Source organism: Hylobates moloch, unplaced genomic scaffold, assembly GCF_009828535.3.
Source record: "Hylobates moloch isolate HMO894 unplaced genomic scaffold, HMol_V3 SCAFFOLD_10, whole genome shotgun sequence".
Lineage (NCBI taxonomy): Eukaryota > Metazoa > Chordata > Mammalia > Primates > Hylobatidae > Hylobates > Hylobates moloch.
The window spans coordinates 54,744,753-54,763,387 of NW_026652285.1; the positions used below are offsets into that span (position 1 = coordinate 54,744,753).

The following is an 18,635-nucleotide window of genomic DNA, read 5'->3' on the forward strand; positions in this document are numbered from 1 at the left end:
TAGAAAAAGGAATATTTTGCCTTTCAATGAATCACCAGAAAAAAGTAGAGCTTTAATTTGTGACCTTGAATCACAATAGTATCATAACAAAAGAACAAATCTTGATGAAGTAATTTTACCTTCCTAAAGAAAACTGTCATTAGTAAACCTTCAATTACTCACAATTCCTAGTCTTGAGTTCCCAGTAACTCAAGCTTGTGAAGGATTAGGTTCTAATGCAATGGGAGCCTACCACCAAATATATTTATAAAATAAGCAGTGCAATTCAAAACTTCCTCTACAAATGTATAATCTTTGTTTATAAAACCCACATTGATGATCCCAAAGCTTTAATAAAAAACAATAAAGAAAGAAAAGGGAAACCACTTATTGGTACTAAAGCCTTTACTGTAATAAACCAAATATATTTACAATTTATACAAATGTTTAACCTTCAACAAAAATACAAAAAAACATTTCACAAGATGCAAAACCAGGAAACAAGTTCATTGGAGACACCACTGCTCTACAAAGGACGGAAAGTGAGGTGAACTGCAAGGAATAGAAAGGTAATCTCACACTTGGGCAAGGGGTGATCCCCAGATCACCCAGAAAGAAAGAATGGGCTGTCACGTGAGTCAGCAGATTCCGTTCCTCAATCCTACAACCCATGGCCCCTCTGTCCGCTTGGCCTTGGTGCTCAATTTGGTCTATGTAGACAGGTGACTTTCTGCTGATGGACTTGTCGCCTCCTCTTTGTAGACTCAAAGTAGTTTTGTGTCAAGGTTTGGAAACAGGTGTTTGTAATTTTTTTTCTCTTTTAAAGTTACAACTTTTCTATTTCTACAAATTCGAAACATTTTGGCCCAATTCAACTATAAACGTTAAACCACATAATGTTTTCAGTAGATGACTTCATAGACTGTAGCCTTCTTGTCCCCTGAGCCAGTGACTATGTACTTATCATCCACAGAGATGTCACAGCTAAGCACTGACGAGGACTCTTTGGACTGGAAGAGAAAACAATGGACATGTGTTTAATGTGGAACAACGGTACTCAGGGGCCCGGCTCCCTCGGAGGCACCTTCACTCCTGGTTTCAAAGGCGACACTGTGGTCAAATTGTGGATCTAGGTGAGGAGCACTTACTCACCTGGAATATGCTGGCTCCATAGGGGGTCCGCCAAGCATTGAGGAGGTTATCTTTTCCAGTACTCACAAACCATTTACCTAGAATTAGCAAAGGAATATCTAGTTTTCACAAGGTTAAAACTTCTACTATACAATTAGCAACTTGGACTTAATCAAACTAAGAACATTTTTCATGTATGAACTATCATGCCCTAAGGACTGGTCCATGATATGAACAGAGGTTTTAATCTGGGCTCCTCAGTGATTTATCAGTGATCTTGGGTATAATCTAAGAAGTGTCAGCCTCCTTAGTCACTGGATACAGGACTAGTAGCATCATATCCAACACACGGTAACCCTCAAATATAGAATCAATGAAGAATGTGTTCTATTTTAGTCAGTCTCCTCATGATAAAATGGGATTAAAGATTCCCATCTTTAATGGGAATTAAAGGATTAAACATCCAACTTAAGTAAAATGCCAGTCACATCATATAGCATGAATAAAAATGCTCAATAAGTGATAGGCACTCATCCATCCATTCATCCATCTATCCATCCACCCATCCATCTGTCCGTCCATCCATCTATGCATCCTGTGAACAGATATCTGCCCATCTGCAGTGCACAAGAAGGGTCTCCACATGAACTTCTTCCCTCTTCATCCTCACGGTAGAGTGTAACTAAGTGTCTGGATGTATCTAAATATCGGCTTCTCTAACTCTGAATTCCTCATCATGGCTAGCTCATAATGACTTCCACTGCCCCTGCCCCATTCTTCAATAAATTCCCACCCACCCCTCTTCAGAGTGGAAACTCATTGTCGTCTCCCAACGCCCCCAAAACAAACTTGTGTCCAAACCTTGTATTAGGCAATTACATTGCCTGCTGACTTTTCTCAAATTAGCAAAACAGACTGAAACAGACATTGCTGTGCTCTGAAGGGCATATTAAAACAATAGAATTATTGCATCCAGCTGCTCGGAGAACAACATTTTTTCCAGATATGATCTCTACCATATTTTTTTAAGAAGCGTTTTCCATTTGGGCCATCGACGGCCGCCAGTTTCCTTTCGGCTGAACTCACCACAGTAAGCAAATTTCAGGGACAGCACGCAGCTCTCGTGCAGGTGCAGCTGGTACTTGTCGGGCTTGTTCACGTGCAGCACCTCCACATTGCTGCTCTCCATGCCCACTGCCAGCCACTCCCCGGTGGGGCAGTACCCCAGGGAGAAGATCTGCAAGGAGCAGGACAGGCTCACTCATGATTCTGCCTGATACACTTAGGAAGGGAAGACGCAATGTGAAAAGGGGGAAATAGCAAGAATGGGGGGAAGTAATCAGCCAAGTACAGACTGTAGGGAGGTCCACAGAGCAAGTGATCTAATGCAGATGAACCAAGTGTCAAAACCTTTAGGAAACTGGAAACATTTGAACCCCTCTGTCCTTTGGGATAACATTAAGAAATGATTCCTAATAATAATGGCATTCATGTGTACATTTTAAAGGAGGCTTTACCTTTTAGAGACACTAACTGAAATATGATCATATATCACCTATCGAGGGGGATACGTTCTGAGAAATGTGTCGTTAGGTGACTTTTTTTTTTTTTTTGAAACGAGGTCTCGCTCTGTCTCCCAGGCTGGAGTGCAGTGGCGCGATCTCGGCTCTCCGCAAGCTCCGCCTCCTGGGTTCACGCCATTCTCCTGCCTCAGCCTCCCGAGTAGCTGGGACTACAGGGGCCTGCCACCACGCCCAGCTAATTTTTTGTATTTTTAGTAGAGATGGGGTTTCACCATGTTAGCCAGAATGGTCTCGATCTCCTGACCTCGTGATCCGCCTGCCTCAGCCACCCCAAGTGCTGGGATTACAGGCATGAGCCACCATGCCCGGCCTCGTTAGGTGACTTTATTGTGTGAACTTCAGAGAGTGCATTTACACACACCTAGATAGTGGAGCCTATCGCTCATAGGCTACAACCCTGCAACGCATGTTACTGTACTGAGTACTGTAGGCAACTGTATCATAATGGGAAGTATTTGTACATCCAGATACATCTAAACATTGAAAAGGTACAGTAAAAATATGGTATTATAATCTTAAGGGACCGCTGTCACATATGTGGTCTGTCCTTGGCTAAAAGGTTATATGGTGCATGACTGTGCTTATGGATAAAATGACATGCTGCTGGAATTTATTTTAAAATAATCCAGTGTTTGGGGGTGGGAATGAGAGTTATCATATGGCCAAATAACTTAAAGCTGAGCGATGGGCATGTGGCATTTATTGTACAATTCTCTGTACTTTCATAAATGCTTGGACATTTGCTGTACTCATATGTATTTGAGAATTTCTCCAAGAAGTTTAAAAATAAGGCAGAACAAAAATTGTATCCTGCTTATGTTGGGAAAGGGTGAAAACAGCAAGACTCTAAGAAACTCAACAAAATGTTAATAGGAATATGAAATTTAGAAGTGTATATGCTTGTTTTCTGTTTCTGTCCTAGTTTTCTGAGTAGAATTATTTTTATTACAAAACAAGGTAAAAAAAAATGCCAAGTCATGATCAAAAGAACAATTCTACCACCAGAAAGCATTTAAAATGGCAAACACTGTTTTTTCCAAAACAAGTCTACATTCAGACACTGAACATCAAAATACTTTTCACAATCTACAAAGTTGCAATTTATATATTATTTCAAAAGTCTGCAAATCTAGTCAGCCACAAGTTCATTTTTTAAAGGATGAGGAATAAAATGGGTATCACTGAGGTACTGTACATTTTTTTAAGCTCTCTGGTGCAGGCAAAATAAATGAACTTTCAGAGCAGCTGTGACTTTACTCTTTGTGACATTCTGCAGATTTCTCAAGTTCTGTTTATTTGGGAATCAAAAAATCATCTACTCCTGCAGCATTAGATGGTGAGAATATGTGCCACAGATCAAACACTGCTGAAGGAAAACTATACATTCCTCACTGTACAAATCCCTTAAACAAACTCATATGTAAATATAACACAGAACACGCCTTAACCTGCAGGATTCTAAAAACCACTCTAGGAGTTTTGGGGAAGGTAGGGGCAAGGGTGGTGAAGGAGGAGGTAGTGGTCGTTGTTTTTAAATTAGTTACCTCAAATTCAGCCCTGATCTGTTTGTCCAGCCACTACCATCCTAGGGTAAGGAGGGAGGCTTGTGAGGAGGAAGACACACTCCAGCCACCTCCCAGACTTGGGGGCAGGCGGAAGCCACTCAGTTACCTGGGAGGTGAAGTCGTGCTGCTGCAGCTGCCGCCCCTCGCGCAGGTCCCAGGACCTGACCGTGTTGTCCAAACCGCCCGTCCAGAGCTTGGTGCCATCATTAGAAATGTCAATACAGCTGGCTCCATCTGTGTGGCCCTGGAATTGCCTGATAAAACAAACCAGATTGAATAATGATTTCCTGCCAGAGCTCAAGGTAAACACTGTTGTGTTGTTAGTTTTGGACCCTGTGTGTGTGCGTGTGTGTGTGTCATCCCGCCAGTGTCTGCTGATGTGCAAGATCAAACTAACCGTCCCCCGAGGAGGAGGGGAAACAGCACCTGCGATTGTCCTTCCCTTTTTTCACGATCCAAGTGCTAAAGAAATGGAATGCCACTGCAGGTCACTACCCAGAACTTAAATATGCTACTCTGACAAATCCATCTGGAAGGTAAAATTCTTTCCAGGTCTGGAAAAGTGTTTAATTGTTAAATAGAAAATAAAAGACAAACACACAAAATCCCAATTGTATTCCTTATGGAAAGATAAAGGTCTGTTCTTTAATCATGCAGGCCTGAGTCCATGAGAGAAAGAAATGGGGACGTTACAAGCACAGGGTGTACAGAAGCATTCCTGTTTCCATGAGTGAATCAACACAGCAATGCCCTACGTGCCAACAGAGCATGAGCTCATGTATTTACTCAACCTTGCTTTCTGTGTTAGAAACAGCCCTGCATTAGGAAATCTGGACTCCCAGAGACAAAGGGTCACGCATGCCGGCCTCCTGACCTCAGAGGCATTGGGCAGAGACAGAGGTAATTGCTGAGACAGACCCATGGGCACCTCAGCAAGACTCTGCCTCCAAGCGGAGCACAAGGTTGTTCTTTAAAGAACCTTGTGCTTCATTCAAAAATCGCCACCAGAAACGATCAGCCAACAGGGATCTGCTGAGCACAGATGCTGTGCAAGGCAACTAGCAGAGCTGCTGAGGAGAGGTCAGTGTAAGCCCCAGCAGGGACGGTGACTGGTGGACTCAGTTCTGCATGCTGAGAGGGAGCTGGTGGGGGAGCGGCCAGAAAAGGCGAGCAAAGTCTAGACCCAGCCTCAGAACCAGGCGGGATCCAGTAAAGAACTGCGTGGGAATTTCAACACCAAGAAGAAAGTTACCATGCTGTTTCTTCCTCCAGGATCCCCACACCTTATCATTCCTGTAGAGCTCCAAACTTTTAACCTGAGCTTGGATTTTAAAGAGTGCAAGGGAAGGAAAAAGCACCACTACTGCCCTAAATTCTAAGCCAAGACGTGAACCATGACTTTCAAAATCGTCTCTCTGCAAGCCATCCCCAACTTCTGCACTTTAGGATCCAAGTTGAGTCCTCTCTCCTGCGGCCATGCAGGTGGACCTCCAGTGTTTCCACTTGCTTCCCAGACGTCCCCACAGAACACCCAGGCCTGGAGCAGTCCCTGCTTCACTTGGTGAAAGTGTTGCTTTTCTTCCCTTCAAACAGCTCTGGAAATCCAGTGACGCTCTGACTTCTTTTGACCTTTCTAACTCATTAAATGCTGTTCCTCCTTGACTGAAAACACCTTCCTCTGCTGACATACAGTACCTGACGGCTGCTCCCCCATCCCTCTGCCCTCCCTCCATCCATATACTTCAGCACTACTCTCAGGCACATCCTATGACTGTTCAAAACGTGCTGGGTTACAGTGGATACAAAGACATTCAACAGGCTGTACATGGCCCTGTTACATGCGGCAGCCACTAGCCACCTGTGGGCGGTCCAGAGAAAGATTTGTAAGACGTTACCCCATTCTATCCAACAGGTATTTACTCCCCAGGAGCCGGCACAGAGCAAGGGTTCAGAGCATAGACAAGACAGCAGAATGCCTGGGCCTCAACTTGGCTCCGCCACATCTGACTGTGTGACCTGAAGCCAGTAACTTACCCTCTCTGAGCCTCAGGCACTTCATCTATAAAATGGGGCAAATAGCAGGACAGATGTTATGAGGACTAAGTGGAGGAATATTTGAAAAGTGCTTAGAATTGATATTTTGGAAGTGCTACTTATGGAGTTTTAAAAAAAAGAAAAAAAAACAAGTAACTTTTGCTAGGATAAAAGGTTGAGAGGGCGTTCGGCTCTGGCTCCATTATTCCATTTTGCTCACCTACACTACCCAGCAAACAGAAGAGGAAAGTAACTGCCGCATTGTCACCCACACACAGGGACCAGGCCCGGCTCAATGACACTTAATGGATTTCTACAGCGGAGGTCTGAAGAGCGTGAGCTGTCATGATGACTTCTGGAGCCCGTCCCTTCTCTGTACAGCATGAGAAGGGACTTACCAAACAAGCCACAGACCCCAAACTGCGCCATCCGCAGGGATGGCTTCCCAGCGAAGATGAAACAAGAGTAAAACACATGCTCATTTTACCTTTCATGTTTCATTCGTGCTTACTTTAAAAAGACTTTTTGAGAACAGCTCTGATGTAAGCACTGACTTCTGAAGGGGGCATTTGGTGGGGGAGCTGAGGAGAGACACAAGGGTACCAGAACTGCAGCTGCTGCTATGGTGACGGGGCGGATGCCAGGACGCCAGGCAGAGCCCTGTGGGCTCCTGGGTGGAACCACCCCTGGGCAGGTCTCCTATTTCATTATTGAGATACTTTAAAACCATTTTGTGGGCAAAATTCATACAATCTCCTCTTCTCATGTCCCTTTGTTGATTTTCTGTTATCTTTTATCAGTTGGCTCTTGTCTGCACCAAATTCTAGCCAAAGCCCAAAACATCTAGTATCAAGGGCCTTTTGTGCTGCCGTGCAATCCACATTAGGCCACCCCTTGGCAAAAGCCAGAAATATTTTTAGAATAAGTTTGGAGTCTGTATGTGGGCTGAAGAATTGGCACATTAAGGAGATAGAAAGTCTCAGTGACACCAGGAATAGTAGCAAGACTGTAAGCCCCCCAAAGGCAGCAACACAGTTGTCTTTGTTCCCCCACCACCTAGCCGCATGCCTGGCATTCAAGACGCTTTTATTGTGTGGGCTGCGGGCAGCCAGAGAGAAGCAGAGGTGATAGGCCCAGCTGCTCAAGAAGCGAACCCCTCCTTAGATGACCATCTTTGCTCACCTCACTAGTGTCTGGTTGTGCAGATCCCACACAGCGATGTTGCCGTCGCTGCAGCATGAGAAGCAGACCTTGGAATCAGGGCTGATGGCCAGGGCGTAGCAGGCGGGGGCCGAGGACGTCAGCTCCGCCTTGATGCGTGGGGTCGGAGCCGCCAGGTCCCAAATGGACAAAGTACTGGCTTCCCCTCCCACTATGAGAGTGCAGCCATCAGGTAGCAATTTACAGGAACGGATATAATTGTCTCTGTTCTGTAAAATAAACATAATTCATTGCTATAATGAATTACCGAGCAATCATAGCACCATGTTCTCTAATGGCAGTCTTGGTTTTTTGAGTTAAGAGTGGCATTTCATGGACACTCTAACAGAGCAAGAGTTCTCTAGTCAAGATTGGGGGGTCCAAGTACAACTGTCTCCTTCAAAATAGTAAACAAAACAAATTCACAGGAGCTTAGGTAACTGCTTCTGGTGTCCTTCGTCACAGAGCTGAAACTATCTAGGTATGAGGTACAGGTGTACACATAGTTCCCTGAGAAGAAACCACTTTCCCAAGCTAGTTTATAAATCTACCTCATCATCCTGCATTATTTACCTCTTGGAAACTGCAGGCCCACCCTCTATGTTTCGGTCTTCTTTATACTTAGCACATTACCTCATTAGTCAGAAGGATTCTTGCTAAGAATTTACCAGAGCTTCTTTCTCAGGTTGTCATGTGGCTGCTGTTATATTTAAGTCCCTCAATGCAAAGGCCAAAGAACCTGATAAAAGCAGGCATCTTCCCATCAAAACCAACACATATGAAGGGGCTGGGGGTGGGGGGCCCCTCACATGATCAACCCCTGAAAGATGCAGATATGGCTAAAGTTTGCTCACATGCTTTTAACGATGGATTATCTTTCAAAGATTAAAGAAACTTTAAGCACGTGACTTCAACAAAGGATACTCCTACTGCTATAGAATATTGGGCCATATTTAAATACGAATTTCATGAATGAAGACATTTTGAAGTTATTTGGTTTTTTTTTTTAAATGCACTAATAACTACTCTAAAAAAGTCTGTGTTTCAAAAACACTGCCACTCTGCTTTTTGGAAACACTTTCTCCATAATCCCTACAATTTTCCAGGCAGGCAGTGGGTACATGGCACCATCTGCAACAGCAGAGTGCAGGCAGACACCACGCCAGGGCAGGGCAGGGCAGCTCGGAGTCTGCTTAAGGCCAGTGGTATGTGCTCTGTAAATCCTGGGGTTATAGTTTAGAGATCGGAACATGGCCGGGCGCGGTGGCTCACGCCTATAATCCCAGCACTTTGGGAGGCCGAGGTGGGCGGATCACAAGGTCAGGAGATCGAGACCATCCTGGCTAACACGGTGAAACCCCATCTCTACTAAAAATACAAAAAATTAGCCGGGCGTGGTGGTGGGCGCCTGTAGTCCCAGCTACTAGGGAGGTTGAGGCAGGAGAATGGCGTGAACGCGGGAGGCGGAGCCTGCAGTGAGCCAAGATCCGGCCACTGCACTCCAGCCTGGGCGACAGAGCGAGACTCCGTCTCAAAAAAAAAAAAAGGAGAGAGAGAGATCGGAACATGTCCCAACATGTTTTATGTCCCTGAAAAATGCAAAATGGTATTCTCAGGCTCTGTTTTATGTCCCTGAAAAATGCAAAATGGTATTCTCAGGCTCTGAGTGGATGTGGCTTAGGTACTCTGGGAAAGCATTCTCACTGCTCTCTTTCGTTGATGGCTGCCCCGGCTCTTTGCAGTGACAGCCTTTAACCCTTTCCTGAAGTTAAGGTCATAAAACCTAACCAGCTCTCTCAGGTCTCCCTTAAAAACACAGACCCTGTTCAGAATGGTTTTTATGCCATTTTATCAAATATTTACTATTCTGTATTTATCTAAAGGCTATAGGTCAATTAAAAACTGAGTGGATGGCAGGGATCAGAGTCCAGGCCAAGTTGTGCTTTTGTCCATTAAATGGGAAACTCTCTTTTGTAACACACATCCATACACAAGGACAGCCTCTGTAAACCACTGTAAAATATTTTTTAAAAAGAAATCCATCAACTCTGGGATTTAGCCAGTACAACAGCAACAAACGAAACCTTCGCATTTAAACGGGGAGCCGAGGGGGTTAAATACCCAACACAGGAAACAGAAGGGGCTTCTATTTCCTCATAATGGGAATAAAACCCAGGCCCACACAGCTATTTCCTTATTGAATCTCCAGGGAGAAATTGCCCTCGTGCACCAGTTCCTGTTCACTCACCAGACAGTCAAGCTGGGAGACAGGACTCTTATTGCCAGGGTGGCTGATGTCCCAGACCTTGACGCAGCCCTTCCCGCCCGTATACACGTGTCTCGTGGGGTTGCTGATGGTCACCGCACACACCACCTCCCCGTGGTTGAGGGTGTTGATCTGGCGAGCATGCCGGGGGATTCCGGGTCCAATGAGAGCGTCGGGGGGAAAAGGGACAGGCTGCATTTGACCGTCTGCGGTAACGTGGAAGGAGTATGCACTTTTGGAAAAACAATTGGAGAGAAGACACAAAACACATTTACAGAGGAAGCAGTCGTTATCTCGGCAATGTGCTACGACTACGAAAAAGATGAAAAAAAGGAAAGATTCTCTTGTATAGTTTCCTTTGAAATCAATACAAGTTGAAGTATTTACTGATGGTGCAAATTTAAAATAATTAATAGCAGAAATCTAGCGTGTACCAAATGACATATATATTGAACTGTATTTAAAATTTTTTAAAGGTTTTAAATTGTTCTTACCCATTCTGTAAAGCATTCCCTCAAATCTCATTATAAAACACTTAATGTACTTCCAAATGAACATAAAATACCTCCTTCCATGTATCTTGTGTAATTGTATGATTTCTTAGTATAATTTTAAATGATTATTTTCTCTGCTAAAGATGAAGCCCTTAAGAACTAATAATAATTAAACAGAGTAGATAGTGTATTTCAACAGCAAAAACAACCCCCCAAAAAACAGCTTTCTAAAAATACCAGTTTATGGTTTGGACTTCAACTTTCTTTTGCTTAAGGAAGAGAAAATAAGATTATCTTATATGGCTTTAAACAGAGATTTTAGGTTTCCTACTCAACAATCTTCCTTGCCTACCTTGGTTAGGAAAGCCACAAGGCAGCAAAGTGCCCAGCTAAAAAACTACTCTTCTCCGCTCTCCTTTACCCTGGCTTGCCTATGTTCTGACCAATGAGGTATAAGAAGAAGCTGTTAGATGGCATTTTGAGGAAGTTCTGAACTTGAAAGAGAGGAGAGGGATGGGGGATATGGGAACTCTCTGTAACTTTCCACTCTATTTTGCCAAGAACCTATAACTGCTCTAAAAAAATAAATAGGGAGAGAGCATACCTGCCCTCTTCTCTTCTTCATTCCCACTGCCTGAACTAAGAGCAAGATGACTCGTGCTCCTATGGCCCCTCTGGGCCACAAGTTGATTTCAAAGACAGAAATCAATTGCTGGATAGCAAAGATTTGGAACCAACCCCAATGCCCTTCAATGACAGACTGGATAAAGAAAATGTGGCACATACACACCATGGAATACTATGAAGCCATAAAAAAAAGGATGAGTTCATGTCCCTTGCAGAGACATGGATGAAACTGGAAACCATCATTCCCAGCAAACTAACACAGGAACAGAAAACCAAACCCTGCATGTTCTCACTCATAAATAGGAGTTGAACAATGAGAACAATGAGATCGTGCCACTGCACTCCAGCCTGGGTGACAAGAGCGAGACTCCATCTTAAAAAAAAAATATATATATATATATATGCACATTCTACTTTGAAGACCACTACTTCCACTTTCTTAACTTGAAATCACTAGGAGAGCTAGAAGTTCAAACCATAAACAATAAGTGAAGTATGCACTGCTTCCTCCTTCCCATTACCCTCACGAATGTCTGGGCCCTTTCTGGAGCTTGTCATTGGCAGCTTTAAATATAATGTAAACACCATGAGTACTAACACAGAGCTTAAATTTTCATTTTAATACAAACTCAAATTTTGTAAAGTAACTTAGCAAGCACAAAACTGAAAACCGATTATGCCAGGTCTCTACCACCCTGCACTTAAAACCCACATACATTTGCTTGAAAATAAAATGCATGCTATTATCTTCCCTCCATAAAAGCAAAACATCAGACACATGAAGACTTTTAAACTTCCCCTCCACTCAACCACAGGACACAATCTCAATCTGTTATCTGCTGGCAAATTGGTTCCAGTAACTAAAAGTAAATAGCTTTTTGGCCCAAATCCTTAATGTTACTCTTAATTTGAATGAATAAGCACATATAATGGGAACCATGGAGACTGTCCTGGGAAATAAATACACATATAAAAACAATATAGCTCAAAGCTCTCACATCACCAAACCACTCAATTTCATTTTTTATCCAACAGGATTATTTGGTGTCCTTAGCAATATATCGAGTCCACATGGTATTTCAACATGCACATTATAGTTAGTTGAACAGGAACCTATGCCACTTATTATGGGATATTTGGAGTCATAATCAAATAGCATTTTGTTGCCCTTGAAGACTGCCACAGAACTATGAGAGTTTAAGTCTATTCATGTCCTACAAGAATTCTAGGCTTTGAAGAATGCTCAACAAACAAAGTCCAGTAGCCAAGTTCTATGACTCAGAATCAGGCTCCATGCTCTGGGTCCAAAAACAACAAAAAAATAGCCAGGTGATACTGAAGAAATGACAAGTAAATTTCCATAAAATTAAACAATTGAGGCTGGGCGTGGTGGCTCACGCCTGTAATCCCAGCACTCTGGGAGGCCGAGGCAGGTGGATTATGAGATCAGGAGATCATGACCATCCTGGCTAACAGAGTGAAACCCTATCTCTACTAAAAATGCAAAAAAATTAGCCAGGTGTGGTGGCGGGTGCCTATAGTCCCAGCTACTCGGGAGGCTGAGGCAGGAGAATGGCGTGAACCCGGGAGGCGGAGCTTGCAGTGAGCCGAGATCGCGCCACTGCACTCCAGCCTGGGCAAAAGGGACTCTGTCTCAAAAAAAAATAATAATAATTAAAAAAATAAAAGTAAAACAATTGAGTTGCACATGATTTATAAGGATGGTGGTTAAGATGGAGAAACTGCTTCTCAAAGATCTCGGTGCTATGAGAGAAATGACATATTGAGGATTAGTTTTTCTCTGTGTACCACAAATCAAGCTGGGCACCTCCAGGTAAGGCCAGGTTTCCATGAGGCACCCTTTCAGCAATCTCAGATTTTTCAGAGAAAGGAAATTTTATCTTCCTCCAACTGGAAGCCTGCTTATCATAGAGTTAAATGTTCCAGATTAAATAGATGCACTGAGTAACAGACGGGAGATCTGTCTACTGATCTTTGGAAGACACCCACTTCTCTCCCAGGTGTCCTCTTCTTTAAACTGCACAGGAGGCCTGCAATCATCAAACGGAGGCAATTTAAAATTGATTCACAATGCAGCGAGCTGCTGTCAGAAGCTGTGAACACTCATCCATCCCACGGGAAACCCATATGGATGTTAATACATCAGTCACAGGGGGCCTCGCAGGAATCTGGTGCTGCCCGCAGTGCTGGAGAGCCAAATCAAATGAACACACACCAGAGCAACACAAAGGGCGGATGAGTCTTTAGGAGGGATCAACTGGAAGGGAAAAACCAGGGGAGGAAATTATTCACCTACAATAATAACAGAGCTTTTTCAATAAAAGGCCACAATGAGGGCTCATCATGACAATGGTGAAGGGATCCCAGAAGGAAACTTAACTTTCTCTACTGGTTGAGGAAGTAGGAAAAGTAAAACCAATCAGAAAGAGGAATACATAAACAGATAGTGAGCATTCATCAATATCGCTCACACCTGAATTCAGAATGAAGCCAGATACAAAATAATGGACATGGAAATGACTGCATTTCTAGAATTTCAAACACAGGCAAAACTCATCTGCAGTATTGAAAATCAAGGAGGTGGTTAACCTTCGTGACTGCAAGGGGCATGGGAGGGGTTTCTGGGCAATGATCCTGCTCTGTTCCTTGATCCAAGGGCTGGTTACACAGGTGGCTGCCTTTGGTGAAAAGTCACTGAGCTAGACACGTATGATTCATGCACTTTTCTGTGTGTGTATGGTATTCCAATATTTAAAGTTTGGATTCATTTACTTATTCAAGAGAAAGCCGAGGGGAAGGCTGTTAACCAGTTAACACATTAGATTAGGTCCACAGCCAATTCAAGTGCCCAAACTTTGCTGTTAAATGAACCTCTCTCTGGTTCTCTGGCCACATCAACTGCGGTCTTGCCAATCAGCCAGCCTGCAGTCGAGAGTGTGTCCGTTTTGTGATCCATAAGATAGGAATAATAAAATATAGAGGTCGCAGGGATTGCTGTAAGGATTAAAGTGGTAACAGCTGCAAAACACTTAGCACAGCACTTGACACCTGCAATGAGTCTTCAGTAAATGACAGTATTGTTATCGCAGCTCCACGAATTAAAAAAAAAGCCAAGTAAAGATATGTTGAATTGAGGGCTTTATCTCAACCAGTGGACAAGTATGTGGGTCAGGGAATGTGGAAAGGGAGGAAGACGCAGGGTGGGGATCAGGAAAGCACAAGGGCAGTGACGAGGTAACAAAAAACACAAAATTTGTAAGTCATCAAAGGTGAGAGTGGGGGAAATGGCACTCGGCAAAGACTAGAACAAACGCCCAAAGCGTAGAGATGGATGTTTGGATAGAATCGTGGCAAACTGCAGGGCAGAAAGTCAGTCCTGGATCCCTCATTAGGGGCCACACAGCGAAGCCCACCTGCATCTCAGAAAGCCTCAGAACTGAGCCCCAGCCCCCACCTAGCTTTCTGAATCAAGCTCCTACAGATCAGGGTCGCTTCTGATTCTGAAGTCTGGTGTGAGAATCGAAAAGAATAAAGCCCAGTCGACTTCACAGATGTAAAAAGTGAATGAAATAAAAACCCATTAAGAGCAGGGGGCTTTTCATTTACTGGGCACACAGCAGAGGTGAAGGAACTAAAAGCAAAGAGTCCCCATCAGGCTCCTTCGCAGCCACAGTGAACTGGAAAACAAGACTGTGTTCCAAGGGGGCAGGTTGATTTTTCCTAGCAGACCAGGCTGCTGTTAATAAAACTATGCTGTGTTCTGTGGTCAAAGGAAAACAGGTGTTTACAGGGTTGTTGGTTTCCTGGAAATAGGAACTGCAGTGGCAGAATCAAGTAAACAATAATGAAGAACCACAGACCCCGGAGATGATGGCTGCAGTCAAGCCCCGCTGCCTATGGACTTGGCACTCTGGATGTGAAATTGTTAGCTATATTAATAAGGATCAAAAATCCGATCGTGTCAAAAACCTTCATTCACTCTTCAAGCTCTTTAGGGCTCATGAAGCCCTTTACAATTTAGTGCCAACAAGTCTTATTTCATGTGACCTTAAACTCCCAGCCACGTAGGACAACAGGCCAGTCCCCTAAAATATCACATGCTGTCACATCTCCAAGTTGCGCACAAACTGTTCCCTCCTGCTAGAATAGCACCGCCTCCCTCCCAAGTACACGCCGCTTCCTCCCTCCCTCTGCCTGCCATGACCTCCCCAGCCTTGATGATTCTTTCCCAGGGTCCTAACCTTTCCTACTAACCTCTCTAATAGTATTTCTCATGCGGTGAACATTTATGTCTTTCCCATTCCAGCGTTCTTCAGGGGTAGGCAGAAGGTTTCGCCAGCCGGCACTTCATCAATGGATCAGAACACCACAAGCTGTCTACTGTTACCTAATCACTTATATATTGAGGAAAAGTTGCCCTGGTAAGGAAAATCTGCTAAAATAAGGTGGGCATTCCTCTCTAAGCCCCTGAGTTATGCCAGCCAACTTTTCCCAGGCAATGTCTAGCAATTATACCAAATGTCACTAAGAGATGGTAGCAGTTTTCCTAAGGGGGAAAGGCAGTCTCTAGAGAGCAGACTTAGACCACAAAAAAGACAGTGAAAGCAATGACAATAATGAAGTGAAATCCATAGCTTTCCCCTAAGCCAGCTAAATCCAGTGGATGCTGGGCCCTTCCCAAGCAAGCTGTGGCAGAAGCAACCAGAGGTCACATGGAACAAGCTCCATCCTGCATCTGGGCCCTGGAAAGCGGGACCCACACAGTCAAGTGCAAGAAGTCAGAAGGCACAAGCAATTGCTTCAGTTTAATGACCAGTAACACGTGGGCACCATGCCTAACCAACTTGAGCCTCATTTCCCCATTTTTACAACGTGCCCTGACAAAACTTAGCCTATGAACAGGACTGCTGAGGTGTGAAGTAATGAAGCCACACGGGAAAGTACTTCAAGAAAACTATGAAGCGCAATACAGTCAACCTTTGTTTGCCACGTCACAGGAAGGGGCTCACTATCCCCTTACTGTTTAGAGATGAGGGAAGGTGGCACAGGAGAGGCTAAGTAACTAGCCCATAACCACCCAGCTAGTAAGCGGTAGACCAACTCCAGCTCAGCCCAGCTGCAAAAGTGGAGCTGTTAATCTTTACCTTAGCTTCCATGTCAGCACTATCTGTGACGTTATCCCCTCAAGAGGGATAACGTGGGACCCACCAGGACAAAGATACCTACCCCACACAACATGAGCAACATAAGGCATGTCGACATCGTGAGTGTGACTGTGGGGGCTGGGGGAACCGGGTTCCTTATAGAATGGATGAGAATAATGTAATTTATGGTTCCGGAGGATACTCTTAGCCTGAAAACTAATCAAGGTCGTGGCTGGGAGGAATAGTGACATGGGGCTCATAAGAAAATCAGTCTTATTATTCTATGATTTTAGAAGAAAGTATAATTTACCCGCTATGGGTAAAACCTTCCTCTGTCATTTTTTTTTAAGGGTCTGCACATCTAACCCATAACATCTACAAAATTTTCCCAGTTTGGCCATTCGTGTATTCTTCCAAATAGAAAACATGCAGAACAGGGTATAATTCCCACCTTATTTGGAAGACAGCATTTCTGCATTAACAGAGGGCTTTATTAACAACTAACTTGAAAGTAGCAAACTTCAAAGCATTAGGTTGGGGGACTCTTTGTTTCCTTATTTAGATGCATACACTCTATTTTCATTTTTTTTAAAAAGGCAAATACCAAACTTCTTAAAATGGATATGTAAAAGAAGATTACAAACAAAGAAAACAAGAAACAGATGACCTAAGTTGATAAATGAGGAAGTATTCCAGCCAAAGTCAACATTTAAGATTCTGAGTTCTAGGACCTAACTTCCTCTATCAATTACACGTTTCCAAACTTCTCAACATGCTGGGGCAGGAACAAGGCTCCAAAACAGGACAAAGATACAAATGGAGAAATTCTTGGATGGAAAGTAAAACAAAAAGAGGCTTAATATATTGCTATTTCAAAGCTAAACTAAAAAATTCCAGCAAAGGAACTATCACTACAGACAAAAACGAGCATTATCCAAGCAAAAAATACACACACTATATTTATATCCCATAAACCAAAAGTCATTTCTGACAAGGTGAAGAGGGAGAGAGAGAAGTAAAGTGAGGAATTATTGTAGCTAAACACAACTGACATCAAAAGGAAGGTCCTCCCAGCTACTCAGGAGGCTGAGGCAGGAGGATCCCCTGAGCTCAGGAGTTCGAGGTCACCCTGGAGATCCGCATCTCATTTGTCTTTTTAAAAAGGAAGGGCCTCACCTCAACTTAATTTCAAAAAATTAAGCTACATATTCCTATATCAGAAGGTAGAAAAACAGAAGTTAAACTAATGCCCACATGGCAATAATAAGGAACAAAACGGGCATGTTATTTTTAGCATTTAATAGACCAAAAAAAAAAAAAAAAACCTACCCAAATATCACTGTGATGGTCAATTTTATATGTCAACTTGATTAAATCAACTAAGGGACACCAGGGTGGCTGATAAAACTATTTCTAGGTGTGCCTCTGGGGCTGTTTCTAGAAGAGATTAGCATTTGAATAGGAAACCTGAGTAAAGAAGGTCCCCTCACCAATGCTGGTGGGTATCACTGAAGGCCTGGACAGGACAGAAAGTTAGAGGAGGAGCATATGTGCCCTTTGCTTGAGCTGGAACATCTACCTGCTGCTCTTGATTATCAGTGCTACTGGTTCTCGGGCCTCAGCTTGGAGTAGAACTACGCCGGCTTTCCCAGGCCTCCAGCTTGCAGACAATAAGTCATGGGATTTCTCAGTCTACACAGTCATGTGAGCCAATCCCTCCAAATAACTCCTCCATATCCATATCTATAGTTTATTGGTTCTGTTTCTCTGGAGAACCCAGAGTCATACAACCCCATCAAATAAAAAGAAGGCTGAATCAATTTTCAAGTCCACTAAATAAGCAAGCTGTGGAATCTAGACAAAAACAGAGAAACCAGAAGATCAGAAACAGAAAAAGTGGGGTAAAAGGGGGAAGCCCCTGGCCACTGAAACTTTTTCTTGGCTAAAAGCCTGGAAAGGGTATCTAATCACTGCTGCAAGTGTTTTCCTATGAGGCAATTTTACCCCAATTTTAAGATTTTTCTTTTCCCTTTAGGCTCTAAACCAAAAACATACTTTAAAGATTTATTTAAACACTAAACAAGTGGGTAGAAGATTTCTAAATTACATGTCTGGCATTAAAACATAGGGTGAAAGGACCTGTAACTACCCTAGACTCTTAAGCCAAACTATTATTAGCCTGAGTTATTACTGACCTCTAGGTGCTAATATATAAGGCAGGTAGAGCACAGCCCCCAGGTATTTATAGGGAGAACAGCAGTGCTACAGTGCCAGAAAAAAAAAATAAATAAATAAAAAAGTCTAACTAAACTTTGGAATTTCTCTTACCAATGATCTCCACAGAGCTCAGGGGAATAAATGTCCTAAAACTAAAAATGAATTCAAGTTATGCTGAACTAAACAATACCAATTAAATCCAGCCTTGAGGGTGTGAAAACAAGTTCAGAGTTACCTCTTATAAACCAACACTACTTAATAATTCGAAAATGCGAACCAAGGAGGGTCTTACACAATCCTGGACCTGTCTCCCACCTATTCAAGGCAACGAACATTTGTTTCCTGGGTGTCTATGCTCAAGGGACAAGACTTTG

General features: G+C 43.4%; 1 protein-coding gene across 4 annotated transcripts in view; it reads right to left on the reverse strand.

Annotated features, from left to right (window-relative positions):
- Positions 1-342: 342 nt before the first annotated feature.
- The window catches only part of TLE1 (TLE family member 1, transcriptional corepressor), a 105,070-nt gene continuing 86,777 nt past the window's right edge, over positions 343-18,635 (reverse strand). For 2 of the 4 annotated variants that reach the window (XM_032164367.2, XM_032164365.2), the window contains exons 15-20: positions 9,741-9,990; positions 7,475-7,722; positions 4,365-4,512; positions 2,197-2,347; positions 1,132-1,208; positions 343-989 (exon numbers count right to left, since the gene is read on the reverse strand). In XM_032164367.2, the coding sequence (XP_032020258.1) occupies positions 882-989; positions 1,132-1,208; positions 2,197-2,347; positions 4,365-4,512; positions 7,475-7,722; positions 9,741-9,990 (982 nt within the window). In that variant the 3' untranslated portion in view covers positions 343-881. The remainder of the gene's footprint in view (positions 990-1,131; positions 1,209-2,196; positions 2,348-4,364; positions 4,513-7,474; positions 7,723-9,740; positions 9,991-18,635) is intronic. The other 2 variants (XM_032164370.2, XM_032164368.2) reach the window with 1 other exon arrangement.